Here is a 16,889-nt window from a genome sequence, read left to right on the forward strand (position 1 = left end):
GATGGTGAGGAGGGGGGAGGAGGAGAGGAGTTACTGTTTGGAAGGGGAGTCCCCTTCCATAATCACATCAGGCAGTGAGGACCTTTCTGGTCTTTGTGCCGTTAATGTTCTTACTCCTTTTGCCACTTTAGCACCCATAATCTTATTTTTCTTAAGTATAGTGCATATTGTTGATGTGGCTTTGTTGTACTGCTACAAAGTTCAACAACACGTGTACCGTTCTCATGCTTCCGAATGATCTCTTGTTTCTCCTCTATTGTCATCCTCACATGAGCTTTCTGGCCTTTATCCTTACCACTGGCTTTCTTGGGACCCATGGTGAGATATATAATAACAAATTGTATAGACAAATCACCAAAAATACAACAAAACACTGAAAATCCGCGAGAAGAATTGATGTGGGGGTAGTCACTGAGCGCGAGACAATGGTAAACTGAGGGGCGGCGGGGCAGAGGGGCGACGATCGCCGAACCACCACGCGCTAGGTCGGCCTGTACGCGTATCAACAAACTCGCGTCCCGAAGTAACCCTCGCCTTCCGAGACAAATTTTTGGAGTAAATACTGCTCGCCTTCCGAAAACCTCGCATACAGGGACAATCGCATTCCGAGGTACCACTGTATGTTCAATATATGTGTACACATGTCGTGCACGTAACACATTGTCTTTGGACAGTACGGATGTTTTACTGTCATAATATAGTGTACGTGTTCATTATACATAGGATTGGCACGAAAAAACTAGTAAAATATCTTTATAACTGTGCGCAAAAAATGAACAAAAATATATTCGTGGCAACTGTGGCATCTTGAGCCGGGCGCTCTACTGACCCCGGGAACGTACGCCACGGGCGACCAAGGATTGATGATGTCACGTGCGAACTTACGGACCCCATAGCAGCCAAAGTAAATACAATTTCGATTTTTTGTTAACATATCCATACTCAGGGAAGGGTTTTTGACACTTTAAAAAAAACAAAGAATTTTTTTCAGAGAATTTATTTCCTGTGCACTGGGGGGTGTCATATATGGAAGCCGAACAGTTAAGGGGTTAATGAACATTTGGTGATACTGTATTTAATATTTTTGCAGGTGATCTGAAAATCTGAAATTTTCAATATTAAATTTTATAATTATTTTTAATTTTCTTGCTTTTCAAGATACATTGGTGATCATTAGACAAAGTTGGAGTGTTTGCCTACTAGATTATGCACAAAAAATTGGAAAGCGTTAGAACGAGTTTAAAAAATTTAACTTATGGTGCCATCGGGTCCTATCATATATATATGTCATGTGCAGTTTAATAGTTAAGGTGAGCAGTAGGTTCTCCAATCATACGACCGTTCTGAGACAATGAGCCACCGAGTGTATCCTCAACTGTTGTGTCGTCATGGACACTTCTAGGTAGGAAAATTCATGGCTGCTATCTCCACTTTCTCACGGGTACCTGTGAAAGCATTAACCAGTAATACTTGTAACAAACCTAGGGTCATATGAGCAGAAAGAGAGAATTAAGTTAATAATGAATGCTCACTCGTTCTATTTAGGTAGCCTATAGCCTAACCCCCTTGTACTGTAGCACTTGTGATCACTTTAGCTTAAACCACAAATGGATAAAAGGCACTTCCTATGGCTGTGGAAGATGCGTAGAACTAGCTCAGGTGTGTCCTTGGCTCCCAATTGTAGGCACAAATATATAGTCACGTATAGCAAGAGCATGCACGTCTGTACGCCTCTGTGACCATGTGCTTTCTGGTGCCTTACTGGGCGCGTCACTCTCCAGATACTGGAAGCGTCCAAATTCAGCTAATATTATAATCAGCTGGGGGAGGGAAATATTTATGTAATCTTTATTTAATATTATATTGTCTTTAATGCTTTCGTATTTTAATGTTGTAGACTGGAAATAATATATAATCACTAGGGGAAATAATAGGTACATCGGCTGCTTGGCTGACGCTATACCTTCCCTTTGTGACGTGAGGATTACTCAATACTCCCTCTTTGAGAGCGTTAGTAATGGTAGTATTATTAGTAATACATTACCTGACAACTATTTTAACTAGATATATGAGGGGGTTAGTAATTTGGTGTTGGAAATTTCCGACATACATACAGGAATTTGAGTGAGGCTTATAGATATTTATGCTTGTAATCAGTGTATAATCAGTATATATATTTTGTAACTCCATATGCCGGTACGTTCTTCCAATCAGTCTTAACATATTTAAGACTTTGCTAATACTGTACTGTATAAGTTTAATGTTTAACAGATTAGTTGGAGGGCGTTCAGGCTGGCAGCTTGGTGTTGGTGCCCAGGGAGCTGTAGTGGCCATATTGCAGGCCGCCACCCTAGAAATACGTGCTAAAAAAGATGATTTTGCATCTGTTGTTGGCAAGAACTCAAACTGTAAGTTATATTGACACCTGTTGAGTTTTAATTTTTATTTATATTTTAATCCAACAGAAGAGAATAATTGGAAATGAAAAGTGTGTATGAAGGAACTGGGTAGCAAATTCCAAAATATTTGGAAGTTTTATGTATGTAATAGCTTGTGTAGTTTCATATTAGCATGTTTTCTGTGGAGAGCCCCTACGGCTCCCTGGAGCTTATTGGACTAATGTATGTTATATTAGACTGGGACATCAGCTATGGAGCTCAGACCTACTAGGGACCAGCGCCAGAACCTGGCCCCTTCAGAGAGGTTTCAGGGAGCAATGGCCCTGGAAAACCCTCTTGTGGTTGGGGTTTTTCTTATCTGCCATCAACCAGGGTTAGGCACCCAGAAAGGTAGGCAAAACAAAAGAAACCCCACATGGTAAAAAACTAAAACAAAAAAACGAACAGAGAGGTAGAAACTCCCTACAATCCCAAGGAAACAAGCAAACAAGCAAATATCACACTTAACTGCCGCACCGATCGTCCGCTCAGCCCTCCCCGCCCCGAGAGGAGGGAGCGGGGAGCCCCAGAACTCACCACGCCGGCTTCCTAGCATCAGTTCATAGGCTAATGTCAACCGGGATAGACGCTTCTCTGGCCTTGGTTTCCTAGGCGGTGTTTGCCTTGTGTGGCGTTCACTGCCGTGTGTTGTGTTGTGCGGTGGCTAGGTGTTCCTCATCAGTACCAGGGCTGCATGCGCTTAGGGGCTTCCTTCCCTAAGCGCCCTGTGAGTACTGCCCCTGTGTGACAGGGCTATCTTCCCTGGGGCGTTTGGGAACCATTCCCGTAGAGGTTCTTGCTGCTCGGCATTTGCCAGCAGCCCTTAGCCAGCTGGGGCTTGGGGCCCTTGTTTGGCCCTGGGTAGGGACTGGTATTGTGCTGGTTAGGGCGTCAAGGTGTTGCGCGACCTGCCACCAAAGCGGCGACCGGTTCCTGTTGCCTACGGAGATGGTGTACTTTTGCGGGGGTTTTCTTTTGTTTTTATTTTCATTTGCCTGGTGGGGGGTCTGGCTAGTGTAGCTATAGTTCCACTGGTAGTGTTTGGTGGCCCTCTGCTAGGCCCCCATGATTGTACACGTTGCAGGGGTTTTCAGTGTTGTCCTCTACCCCCTTGTTATTTTTGGGTTTCTTAACCGGTTAGCAACACCCTGCCCGGGCTTCCTGTAGTTGTTACCGCTACGGGCCCCTGGAAACCCTTGTCAGGACTCGGTGGACCATTGAATGTGTTTTCCGGGTTCCAACCCGTCTTGTACGGGATTGTTGGTTGCTGTGCCCTTGTCTCCGGGTGACAGTCGCCACTTTTACCTCCGTCATGTTGCCTGTTGGCTGTACTCTCCTGATGTTATTACTGTTCAGAGTAATAACATAGTAGTTCCACTGGTAGTGTTTGGTGGGTTGAGTTGGTTGGGGTAGAGCTTGGGGCTGTCTCTGGGTCTGGTGCGTTGCCCTCGGCGGTGCGTGCGTCATCTGCATTGTTGAAGCTGTTCGCGCCTCTCCTGCAAGATGTAGTTTTGCAGTTTTTGCTTCTTGCCTCGCGTGTCGGCAGGCAGTGTTTACTTCTTCCTTGGAATTCGCTCTGGGCCCTGGCTCTTCGAATGTCTTTGCTTTTTTGTCTGCTGCTGTTTGCCGAGTCTGCAGTTGTGCAGTATCTGCTGGCGGCTTTGGCTGGTTGCCGTCCTGTGTCCATCTGATTGGTTCTCCAGGGAGGCTTGTGGGAAATGGGGGGCTTCCCAGAAGGGTCGTGCCAGGGCTCAGGGTTTTTGCCTTCGTGGTAGGGCTGTGGTGCCGGATTCGGGGCAGGCACAGCCTTCGGTCCTGTCTTTTCTGGTCAGCGCAGTGATCGCTCTGTGCGCCGCTTCGGTTCTCGTAACGTATGTTGGCCCTTTTGTGGTTTGTCCCCTTGACAGGGTGGTGGAGGGAGGCTCGCTCTGTTCGCTTGTGCCTGGTTCCACGGTTTGTGGGCCTTTTGGGTCATTCCATGTGGCCTGTGGTGGCATTGGGTGGCTCCTCCTCCTTTGGGGGGGGGGGGCTCAGGGCTGGCTGGGTGGGCCTCTTCTACTGCACCCTGTCGCGTCATCTCGGTGTGGGTTCGCTTGTGCGTGGTCAAAACAACCTCGTCGCTCAGGTGGGTTCCCGCTGGTTTCCGGTCGCGTAATGGGCAGACCTCCGGTTCATTTGGGTCTTGTCCCATCTGAACCCGTGGGTTTCTTGCCCCTCCTTTGGATGCCTACTCTGTTCCAGGCCCATCTTCTGTTGGACCTGGGCACTTGGATTGTGTCCCTGGACCTCAAGGACACTTATTGGCACATCCCGATTCATCCGAAGTTCAGGGAGTGACTCGGTTTTGTGGTAGGGCGTCTAGGTTACCGCTTTCGTCGCCTTCCATTCGGCTTGGATCTGGCACCTCGTTTTTTCACATGCCTGGCTCAGGTCGTGGTGACCCAACTGCTTCTGTTTGGTGTTCAGGTTCTGGCCTACCTCAACTACTGGCTGGTTTGAGCTCCCAACCGGTTTGCATGTCTGTTCACCGGAGATTTGGTTCTTTCCAAGCTCGCCGGGTGCCTGGTACTGGCGGTAGTCCCGTCTGGTTCCCTCTCGGGTTCGGTCTTGGCTGGGTCTTGTGTGGGATGCTCGGACCGCTTCTTTGTCTCTTCTTCCCGGCAGCTCTTCTTCGCATGCATTCCCACCTTTGTTCCTGCACAGCGCAGTGTGAGTGTTCACAGCTGTGTGGATGTCACTTCGGAGGATTCGGGTCGCTCGCAGATCGATGATCCAGCTTCTTCAGACTGTTCCCTGGTGGTTCTTTGTCTAAACTGAGGGGTTACTTGCGGTCTTTTGCTCTTTGGGTCTGGTCGCTTCGGGTGACTCGTCTGTTGACTTTTCGGGTTGGCTCTCCTGGCAGTTCACATTCGGAGGGTGTCCGTGGTCCTGGCTCGCTTGGAGTCTTACCAGGGAAGAGTTGTTCTTCTGGCTCCATGGTGGCTGGCCCAGCCTTGGTTTCAGGCGCTGCTTGCTCAGTGTCTGATCCTGAGGGTCTTCTCGCGGCTCTGCCTCTTTTTGCAGATCGGTCTGGCCCTGTATGAGGCTGGTTCGTACTTTGTTTGAGTCCTTGTATCTGGGGTTTTTGTCTTGAGTTTCTCGTCGCTTGTATGGGCACAGGTGGCTTCGTTGTTGGTCTCCCACGTGTGCTTCGTCTCAGCGGTTGTATGAAGTTTCCTAGCAGTCCTTCCGGTTCCTATCACTGCGTAGATGTACTTCGGTCTCTGATAGAGTTGTCTTGTCTTTCTTTTCGTGGTTGTTCCTGGACCATCATCTTCTGCCGTTTAGTATCACCTTGTATCATGCTGTGCTGGCGAAGTCGCTCCAGCTTGTGTTTGGTTTTGGTGTTGCTTCTGCCTCATTCCACATGTTGTCTCGTGCATTGTATCACCTCTGGCCTGCTAGTGCGCTTCTGGTGCCATCCTGGTCGTTGGACCGGGTGGTCTATTTTTTTCTCTCTTCTCCTCGGTTTGTTGTGGCCACTTCAGTTCTGGGTTGTTTTTCCAGGTCTCTCTTTCTGTTAGCGTTGGCCTCTGGAGTCAGGTCGAGAGCTTCATGCTCTCCTCTGACGCTTGAGGTTTTTCTGCTCGTTTCGTCCTGGTGGTAGGTTTGTTAGTTTGCAGCCATCTCCTTTTATCTGGCGATAATTGGGTTTGCTGCTTTCCGGAGGGGTCCTTGGGTTCTTGATGCTTTGTTGGTCGGGCTGAGGGTGCTCTTTATGTAGTGTTCGATTGTGGCTCTTTGCTGTTCTCCGCGCTTCTTGGCCTCTGTGGCCATGGGGGCACTTTGGATTACCCGGGGTTCCTTCCTTTCTTCCTCTTCTGGGGCTCGGGTCTCCCGGGTCGTCTGCAGGGTCCTTTCGTTTCGTCTGTGGTCTTGTTTTTGTGTTGGGGCATGTGGCGTCTGCCTCCCGGGCCCTTCCCTCTTTTCTTTATCTTTGGTGAGGCAGCTCTGGGGAGCCGACGGGCCTTTCCCCCCCCCCACCCCTCCCCCACCCCCAGAAAACCAGCATTGAATGTAATGAAACACTATTTTCTGGGTGAGACCTGGAGGCTCCCCGGCATCCCTCCCTCCCTCTGGTTGGCAGTGTTTTCGTGTGTTTTTGACATCCAGCCTAAGAACTGCAGGTTGGTTCGCCAGGGTGGGGGGTCTGGGGCTCCCACTTCCCCTTCCTAGGGAGGGGGGTTGCATAGACGGCGGCGCGGCGACTTGATGATCTCGTGCTAGTTTGCTAGTTTTCATTTGGGGAGTTCTGTCCACTCGTTCAGCTTTCGGTAGCAATATTTTCACCAGAATAGCGGTTTGTTTTGGGGCGCCTATCGTTCTGGGTGTCAGACCCGGTCGATGGCAGGTACAGTGTGTCCTCACTTGAACGAACTATATGGGGCGAAGCCGATTCGTTCCAGTGCGGAATTCGTTCCATCCGTCCGGCCCCAACAACCTTCTTATTTTTTTTTTTTTTTAAACATATGCCAGGACACATTAGTTTGTTTCTTTGTTGTGTGGTGCTTCATTATAATATCTTTCATGCTCTTTTGGTGTCAATAATAATCTGAGATGCGAGAATCACCATCCCCCACCCCACTCACACCATCCTCCACACCACCCACACCATCCTCCACACCACCCACACCATTCTCCGCACCATCCTCCACACCATCCTCCACACCACCCATACCATCCCCCACACCACCCACACCATCCTCCACACCACCCACACCATCCCCCACACCACCCACACCATCCTCCACACCACCCACACCATCCTCCACACCACCCACACCATCCTCCACACCACCCATACCATCCCCACACCACCCATACCATCCCCACACCATCCTCCACACCACCCACACCATCCTCCACACCACCCATACCATCCTCCACACCACCCACACCATCTCCCACACCATCCCCCACACCATCCCCCACACCACCCACACCATCCCCCACACCACCCATACCATCCCCCACACCACCCACACCATCCCCCACACCACCCACACCATCCCCCACACCACCCACACCATCCCCCACACCATCCCCCACACCACCCACACCATCTCCCACACCACCCACACCATCCTCCACACCACCCACACCATCCTCCACACCACCCACACCATCCTCCACACCACCCACACCATCCCCCACACCACCCACACCATCCCCCACACCACCCACACCATCCTCCACACCACCCACACCATCCCCCACACCATCCCCCACACCACTAACACCATTCGCCCCCACCACCCACACTCCCCACACCACCACCCACACACCCCACACCACCACCCACACCATCCCCCACATACCCCACACCACCACCCACACCACCCATATCATCCCCCACACCACCCACACCATCCCCCACACCCCCACACCATCCCCAACACCACTAACACCATTCGCCCCCACCACCCACACTCCCCACACCACCACCCACACACCCCACACCACCACCCACATCATCCCCCCACACCCAACCACACCACCCACACCAACCCACCCACACGCAAACCATACCACACCACCCACACCGTGTATTGAAGCAGCAGGCTTGGAAGCGTCTCAACTCGCCCGACAAAAAAAAATGATGGGTTGACAGGTCTCCTCTCACACCTCCAGGACCCCCCCACCCCCCAGGTACCCGGCCATACACACCACAATGCCAAGTCAGCTATTGTTTTCTTCAGGAAACAATAAAACGTGTTAATAATTAATAATGTATATTAATACACGAAAATTAACATATTTTGGCATAAATATTTTACAGCTAAGATCGAGATTTATAATAGAGTATGAATGAGAGGTTTGGCAGCCATGCGTGGTCACCACCCTTCTCTCTCCACTTCCACCTCCCCTGACAACACCTTCCACCACTGACCCTACCTGCCTCTTTCCACCACCTGCCTCCCCTGACCCAACCTGCCTCCCCTGACCCCACCTGCCTCCCCTGACACCGCCTGCCTCCCCTGACCCCACCTGCCTACTCTGACCCCACCTGCCTACCCTGACCCCACCTGCCTCCCCTGACCCCACCTGCCTCCCCTGACCCCACCTGCCTCCCCTGACCCCACCTGCCTCCCCTGACCCCACCTGCCTACTCTGACCCCACCTGCCTACCCTGACCCCACCTGCCTCCCCTGACCCCACCTGCCTCCCCTGACCCCACCTGCCTTCCCTGACCCCACCTGCCTCCCCTGACCCCACCTGCCTCCCCTGACCCCACCTGCCTCCCCTGACCCCACCTGCCTCCCCTGACACCACCTGCCTCCCCTAACACCACCTGCCTCCCCTGACCCCACCTGCCACCCCTGACACCGCCTGCCTCCCCTGACCCCACCTGCCTCCCCTGACACCGCCTGCCTCCTCTGACACCACCTGCCTCCCCTGACACCACCTGCCTCCCCTGACCCCACCTGCCACCCCTGACACCGCCTGCCTCCTCTTTCCACCACCTGCCTCCCCTGACACCGCCTGCCTCCCCTGACACCACCTGCCTCCCCTGACACCGCCTGCCTCCCCTGACACCGCCTGCCTCCCCTGACACCACCTGCCTCCCCTGACACCGCCTGCCTCCCCTGACACCACCACAAATGATGCCAGCCACCTCACCAAGGCCTAACGTTCACACGACCTGTGCTTGTTTTATTGGCCTCCTCAAAATTTATAGGTATTAGTACAGTACGTAGGCTGTTAGAGGAGGGAGGGAGGGATCCAGGAAACAACCCCCGCCCCCTCCCACCCCCCACCCCCCCAATGGCTCAGGGAGCGACCGGCCGGCCACACAATGCCGGCTGTTATCTACACCCCAATTGTATTAAAAATTCTGTGAAAAGGAAATGTGTTCAAACTGTTTAAAATATGTACTGTATATATTACAATTTTCACCATTATTATTGCTCCAATATGACATTTTTCTAATAAAAAGGCTATTTTCAGTGTAGATAATGCGATAATTATCATTAAATTGACTCTTGGCATCTGACGACGAGAGGAGAGTGAGTGGTCTCTGTGGTCAGGTGGAGGAAGGAGGGAGCACGTGTTGCCTCCTGACAACAACTCTCACCAATGCCCCCCTGACACCATTTTATCACCATTTTTATCACCATTTCTCCCTAGAAACAATGGGTAGGGATAATAAAACACTACATAACTGTTTACACTCTGGCGAATCATAGTTGATGACAGCCAGCTCTGACGCTCGGCCTCGGTGACCGCTTGGACGAACATTCCTCACTTAATCGAACATTTGTATGTTCCACTGAACATTTGGTACCGAATTCAATTTGTTCGGCTCTTCCGGGAATTCGATAGAGCGGGGTTCGTTAGTCTGAGGAAGCACTGTATAGAATGCTTCCAACCACACGGGGGTTTCTATAGGCCATTGGTCCTCGTGCCTCGCTGAGGGGAAGCCAGGTTCTGGCTCGTGGTTCCTGGTAGGCAAGAACTCCATGCACTTTGACTGATGCCAGAAAGCTAATAGTTACATATCAGCCAGGATAGCTCTGGGGAGCCTCCGGGTCCCACCCAGAAAATGGCGTTTCATTACATTCAACGCTGGTTTTTTTTAACCTTGGGAACCCAACTGTTGTCTGTAAACTTTCTGGATGCTTTCCCAGTGAAATGGCAGAATGTCATTTGCTCCCCTGCACATTATGTGAAGGGGTCAGGTTATAGCTCTGGTCCCTGGTAGGCCAAGTGAACTCGTGCAACTGATGTGACGGGTATCTTGGAGCAGTCTTAGCAGAGTAGCTACATGGAGCCACCAGGGCTGTACCAGAAAGAGGCATTTCATTACATTCAATGTTTTGTTTTTGCCAGTTTTCTCTGTGCTGATACCTCCCCCATCCCATGTAAGTAGGAAATGAGCAAATTGTAATGCTGGTATGTATACCATTCAAGATGAAAACTTTTTCATGAATTATGATTATATAATTCTTTTCCTTTGTCATCTTTCAGTGTTAATTTTTTTTCCATTATTTTTTTCAGTGCTACAATTTTTTTTATTCAATAATGCAAAATATGCATTGGTACACATAGATGTATGTAGTAAGATTAAGTATCTGAGTCAACTGCCACCTGTGTTAGGCCTACAAGTACTGTATCTCTTCTTCAGTGTTTGTCGACCCCTTCCCGTCATGGCGACGCATAGCATGGTCTGCAGACTGTTCGATGGTTGGTGTATCATACAGCTCTGGTGCTGTTGAGATTTTTAACACACTAGGAACTAGTATCTTCACTATCTACCCACCAAAGTAAGATATTGTTTTAAAGCACTGTATATACATAAGATATTCATCTAAATACTCTGCAACAGAGGCAGCCATCTGCCAATTTACAAAAAGTTAATTACTGTATTTACTGTAAAAATTTTATTTTGTTAGTTTCTGCAACAAATTAAAAAAACCAGCGTTGAATGTAATGAAACGCCATTTTCTGGGTGAGTCCCGGAGGCTCCCCGGAGCTATCCCAGGCTGATATGCTAATGTCAGACTTTGGCATCAGTCATGTGTATGGAGTTCTTAGGCCTACCGGGGACCACGGCCAGAACCGGGCCCCCTCAGAGAGGCAAGGGGAGCAATGGCCTATAGAAGCCCCCGTGTAGTTGGAAGCATTCTATGTCTGCCATCGACCGGAACAGGCACCCAGAAAGGTAAGCGCCCCAAAACAAACCCCTATTCTGGTTAAAATTGCTACCTAAAACCGAACTAGTGGATAGAACTCCCCAACCGAAAACAAGCAAACTAGTGTGACGTCACACACTGCCGCGCCGCTGTCTGCGCAGCTCCCCCCTCCCCGGGAGGGGGAAGGGGGAGCCCCAGACCCCCCGCGCCGGCTACCCACACCTCAGTTCTTGAGGCTGGATGTCAAAAACGCGAAAAACCGCCGACCGGAGGGAGGGAGGGATGCCGGGGAGCCTCCGGGACTCACCCAGAAAATGGCGTTTCATTACATTCAACGCTGGTTTTCTGGGGGGAGCCCCGTCGGCTCCCCGGAGCTAACTACCCACAGACAGAAAAAGAGGGACTTACCCGGGAGGCGGTCGTCGCTCACCCCTCAACTCGAAGCCGAGACAACTGGCTGCAACCGCCGACCCAAAGCAACACAGGCCCGACGAGGCCCAGGGACATTCACAAGGTAACGAGCAGCCAGGACCCTGTTCGACCGCCAAAATCCCCGCGCCCGAATATCAGACCAAGACATATTCCCAAAGACGGCAGCAAGAGCCGCGAACTTATGAACGTCATGGGCACGGGGATAGACCGCAGGCTGGCTGGACCTAATAACCCTGCGGACGACCTGAGAGACCCGAACCCGCGAACAGGGAAGAAGGGAAACCGGATCAACCCACAGCGCGTCCCCGGACACAGAAGCTGTGGCGCGCAAATAACGGGGAAGCGCCGCAACCGGACACAAAACATGATGCACCCCCGGCCTGACCAACCAAGCATCAACCACCCATGGACCCCTCCGGAACGCAGCAGTCTCATTCTTCGCCAGAAAAGAAGGAGACGGCTGCAAACGAACAAAACTATCACCACGACCAAAAGAGCAGAAACCCCTGCGCCGGAGGAGAGCATGAAGCTCCCCTACCCGACCCCCAGAGGCCAAAGCCAACAAGAAAAGTGCCTTGGAAAAACAATCCTGGACCGAAGGGGCCACAACGAAACGAGGAGATGAAAGGAAAGCGAGCACTCTGTCCAAAGACCAGGACGGCTCAGGCGACGCATGAGCAGGCCGGAGGTGAAACAATGCACGAGACAGCTTGCGAAACGGCGCAGACGTAACATCGATACCGAAAGCAAGCTGAAGCGGCTCCGCCAGCGCCGCACGATACGAAGCGACAGTGTTAGGCATAAGATGACGGTCCTGTAACAACCACGAGAGGAAGGACAAGACCACCCGAACAGACAAGGAGCTAAGACGACGAAGACGCAAAAAGAAACGGAAGGACCGCCAGGAAACTTCATACTGCCGCCGAGAAGAAGCCCTCAGGTGGGACACCAACAAGGAGGCCACCTGATCACCATAGAGATGATGATAGACTCGAGTCAAAAAAACCATACGCGAAGACTCGAGGAGAAGATCGAACCAGCTACGTGACGTACCGGCCCGATCTGCTGAAAGAGGCGGAGCCGCGGGAAAACCCTCGGGTTCGGACACCGAGCAACCAGCGCCTGAAACCAAGGCTGGGCCGGCCACCAAGGGGCCAGAAGGACAACTCTCCCCCGGTAAGTCTCTAAGCGAGTCAGGACCTGGAGCAACAGCCGAACCGGGGGAAAGAGGTACAGGAACCCCCACCTCGACCAGTCGAGCCGAAAGGCATCGACCCCGACGGCCTCGCAATCGGGGAAGGGCGCCGTATAAACTGGAAGACGCCGCGACCACGCCGACGCGAAGAGGTCCACCTCGGGGCGCCCGAACGTCTGGCAAAGCCAACGGAAGGACTCGTCGTCGACCGTCCACTCCGTGGAGAGGGGAACGAAGCGAGACAGGGCGTCGGCCAAGACGTTGGACACGCCCCGTACGTGAACCGCCAGGAGAGCCAAACCCCGAGAACTCAGCAGACGAGTCACCCGAAGCGACCAACCCCAAAGAGACAAGGACCGCATCGAACCCCCGCGGTTCAGGCAATGAACCACCGGAGAGCAGTCCGAATGGAGCCGAATCGTCGATCCGCGGGCCACCCGAATCCTCCCCAGAGCAAACCACACTGCCGCGAACTCCCGCACCGTACTGTGAGCGCGACGGAAGGACGGATCCCAACGCCCCTGGCCGGCCTGGTGAGCACTGGTCACAAAACCCCAGCCGAGAGACGACGCATCCGTGTACACATCGAGCGAGGGCTCGGGTAGGCGCCAAGGCACTGAACCCCGAAAAACCCGAAGAGGAAGCCGGTGACGCAGCAACCGACGCAAGTCCCCCGGGGGTCGAACTCTGCGATCGCGAGAGAGGCGGAAGGGGGAACCCCGAAGGAACCAGAACAGCCGTCGAAGCCAAACCCGACCCGGCGGGTAGACCACCATCGCGAAGTTCAGGCTCCCGCACAGCCCCTCGAGCAACCGCCGGGTGACCCGAGGGCCCTCCAGAAACAGACGAAGGCGGGACCGCAGCCGCAGGAGAGACTCCGGAGGGAGAGAAGGAGGCGGTTCGAGAGTCCCACACGAGACCCAGCCAAGTCCGAACCTGAGAGGGAACCAGATGGGACTTCCTCCAGTTCACCAAGAACCCGAACCCGGCGAGCTGGGAAAGAACCAAATCCCTGGCTAGCAAGCAAGCTGACTGGCTGGGAGCCCAAACCAGCCAGTCGTCGAGGTAGGCCAACACCCGAACACCTAGGAGACGCAAACGAGCCACCACAACCCGTGTAAGGCGTGTGAACACGCGAGGTGCCAGGTTCAACCCGAACGGGAGACAACGAAAGCGGTAACTCAGACGCCCCACTACAAAACCGAGCCAGTCCCTGAACCGCGGATGAATCGGGACATGCCAATAAGCGTCCCGGAGGTCCAGGGACACCATCCAAGCTCCCGGCTCCAAGAGGAGCCGAACCTGAGACAGCGTAGTCATCCGAAAGGAGGGGCAATGAACCCAGGGGTTCAGACGGGACAAGTCCAGAATGAACCGCAGGTCCGCGCAGTCCCGTTTCGGAACCGGAAACAGACGGGAAACCCATCTGAGGGACGACGTCGTTTCGACGACGCCCAAGCGTACCCACTCCAAGACGACTCGACAGAGCGCAGGAGAAGAAGCCTGCCCTGCCAGCCCCGACCCCCCAAAGGGGGGAGGGGCCACCCAACGCCACCGCAGGCCGCGAGACACGACCCGAAAGGCCCACGAATCGTGGGACCAGGCGCGGGCGAACAGCGCAAGCCGCCCCCCCATCGCCCCGTCAAAGGGGCAAACCGCGAAAGGGCCGGCGACCCTTACGAGACCCAGAACCCCGCACAGCGCGAACACCGCGCCGACCAGACGAGGGAGGGTCCGCAGGAGAAGCCAACCCCAAACCTGACACCAGAGGCCTACCACGACGAGAGGAACCCCGAGCCCTGGCACGACCTTTCCGGGAAGACCCACCCCGGGACCCCCGAAAAACCAACAAGTCCGACATCGGACGACAAGCCGCCGACGCAGCCTGAATAAACTGCGCCACAGCCGACTCCCCAAACAGGAGAGGACAAAAAGGTGAAGAACGCCTAAGAGCCAGAGCCCAAGCAGATTCCACGGAGGAACCCATCACCGCCTGCCGACACGCGAGACGGGAAGCATAGAACAGGGAAACCGCATCCCGCAAAATCGGCGTGAACAGCTTCAACAAGGCAGCCGACGAACGCGCAGCCGAGGACAAGGTGCCGGACCCCGGGACTGACCCAAGCGTCCCCACATCCTCCACGAGCCAATCCGAAGACAGCTCCAGGAGGGAAAAGAACCGCAAGGCCGAACACAAAAGGCCCCGAGCACGCAAGTCCTCCGCCACGAGCGCCGCCGAAAGGGAGGGAACCTGCACATGGAGCTGAATAACGCCCACATCGCGGGGAAGGGCAGGGGAAAACAAGCACTCATTCAGGTACTCAAGTTCACCCCCCAGGAAAACCTAAAGCACCGTGGAAGCTTCCCGCCACTCCAGCGTGCGGGAACGACAGAAAGAATGCCAGGAATCCAGACCAAACAAGGGGCAGTCTGCTAGCCAGGACGACTCCGGAACCTCGTAACGGAGCCAGAAAGGGAACGAAGTCCCAAACCTGAACGTGGACGGATCCATTTCCGAGGCATAATCCGGGTCACGCAGGAGGTAAGCTGCAAAGGCCGCGCGCACCACACCAGGTTGGATGCGATAAGCCGAAAACCTCCGGAAGGACGGAACCGACGTACCCGGGGGAACACGGAACCGTACCCGGGGAGGGGCCGACACCAAATCCAACTCGTACGCAGAGGGGGGGAAAGAAAACCCCACTCCTTGTAACAATAAGCCCCGCTCAGTGGGAAGAAAAACCCAGGCGGGGTCCAGCGGGGCCCAAGGCCCCCAAGTCAGCCCCTCCCCAGCCTCGAGGTCCGTCACCACAGGACCCGAGGCCGAGTCCTCTCCCCAAGCCCCGACCCCACAAGACAAGGACGGAGCAGCCGGAAAAGCTGGAGGAAGGGGGGCCCACTGGTCAGACCCTAAGCTTCGGCCGGGAGACAAGACTAGAATGCCTCTGCCACCCCCCCGGAAGGGGCAACCCCCGAAGCTGCCCGAGTCTCGAGATCAAGTAACCCCTGCTCCGACCCCGAAACCCTCAGACGCTTCGGGGCCGGCAGCAGGGGCGGGGGACCAGAACGAACAGAAGGGGAAGGACGAGGAGGTGCGGACTGAACCAGGATCGAAGCGACCCCCACCCCAAGTCCGGGTCTCGAAAAGCAAAGCGGGGCAGCCCCGGGGCATCCGGGGAAGCAACCAACCGAGCGCGTTGCAACAGACGAAACCTAGACTGCAACGCACGTGCCGCCTGTACCCGAATAGAATCAGAGGATTGGGTAAATTGAGTCACAAGCAAGCAGCAACACTCACAGGACTCAGGGTCGAAAGTATCACCGACCCAACAGGCAGCGTGGCAGAGGCAAAAACAATGAGGGTCACCCTGAGACAAGGGGACCGAGCAACCCTCAAACTCGCACACAGCGAGTGGGGACTCCGGGGTCACATCCATCGGACCCACGCGCCCCCTAGGGGATTCCCAGGGTCCTGAGCGTTTACTTTAAGAGGACTCGCGCTCAGGTAGTCCCAGGCAGGGTGCTGCAAACCGGCGCCCAAAACTACCAAGCAAACTTCTAAAGCTGAACCCCAGGGACGTGTACACTCACGGGGACCTAGCAGGGGGCACCACCGAGGAGAACAGTGGAAGGGCAAAAACAAACTGAATAAAATGACAGAACCCCCCACCAGGCAAAAACAAAAAGAAAAACAAAACCCCGCAAGAGGACAGCGAACCCCAAGGAACAGAGCCGGCCGCGATGTCGGGAATTACAAGCTGAGCAGCACCCTGCGCCCCTACCAGTGCAAACTGCCTCTTACCTGCCGGTAACAAGGGAGAACAGAACACCCAAGAGCCCAACAGGCGGCCGAAAAACCGAAAGGTAAAACGGACCAGCAGAGGCAGACCCCGAGGAGCCTGTGGAAGGTGGCCCCAAGCCCCAAGGGCAGTACTTACAGGGCACCTAGGGAAGGCAGCCCTAGGCGCATGCAGCCCGAGTACTGAAGATAACTCCTGGCTCTCGCACCCACAAAACTAACACCACACTCAAAGCACAGTGCAGTAGCGACACCGGAGCCAGAGCACACGACCATCGCCTATAGCATCAGCCTCAAGAACCGAGGTGTGGGTAGCCGGCGCGGGGGGTCTGGGGTTCCCCCTTCCCCCTCCC

General features: G+C 54.0%; 1 protein-coding gene across 3 annotated transcripts in view; it reads left to right on the forward strand.

Moving 5' to 3' along the window:
- LOC123762748 (NBAS subunit of NRZ tethering complex-like) overlaps positions 1–16,889 on the forward strand; it is a 504,795-nt gene that overhangs the window by 20,377 nt on the left and 467,529 nt on the right. For all 3 annotated transcript variants that reach the window (XM_069332294.1, XM_069332295.1, XM_045749508.2), the window contains exons 3-4: positions 2,272–2,408; positions 10,603–10,741. In XM_069332294.1, the coding sequence (XP_069188395.1) occupies positions 2,272–2,408; positions 10,603–10,741 (276 nt within the window). The remainder of the gene's footprint in view (positions 1–2,271; positions 2,409–10,602; positions 10,742–16,889) is intronic.

The sequence above is a fragment of the Procambarus clarkii genome, chromosome 27 (assembly GCF_040958095.1).
Source record: "Procambarus clarkii isolate CNS0578487 chromosome 27, FALCON_Pclarkii_2.0, whole genome shotgun sequence".
Lineage (NCBI taxonomy): Eukaryota > Metazoa > Arthropoda > Malacostraca > Decapoda > Cambaridae > Procambarus > Procambarus clarkii.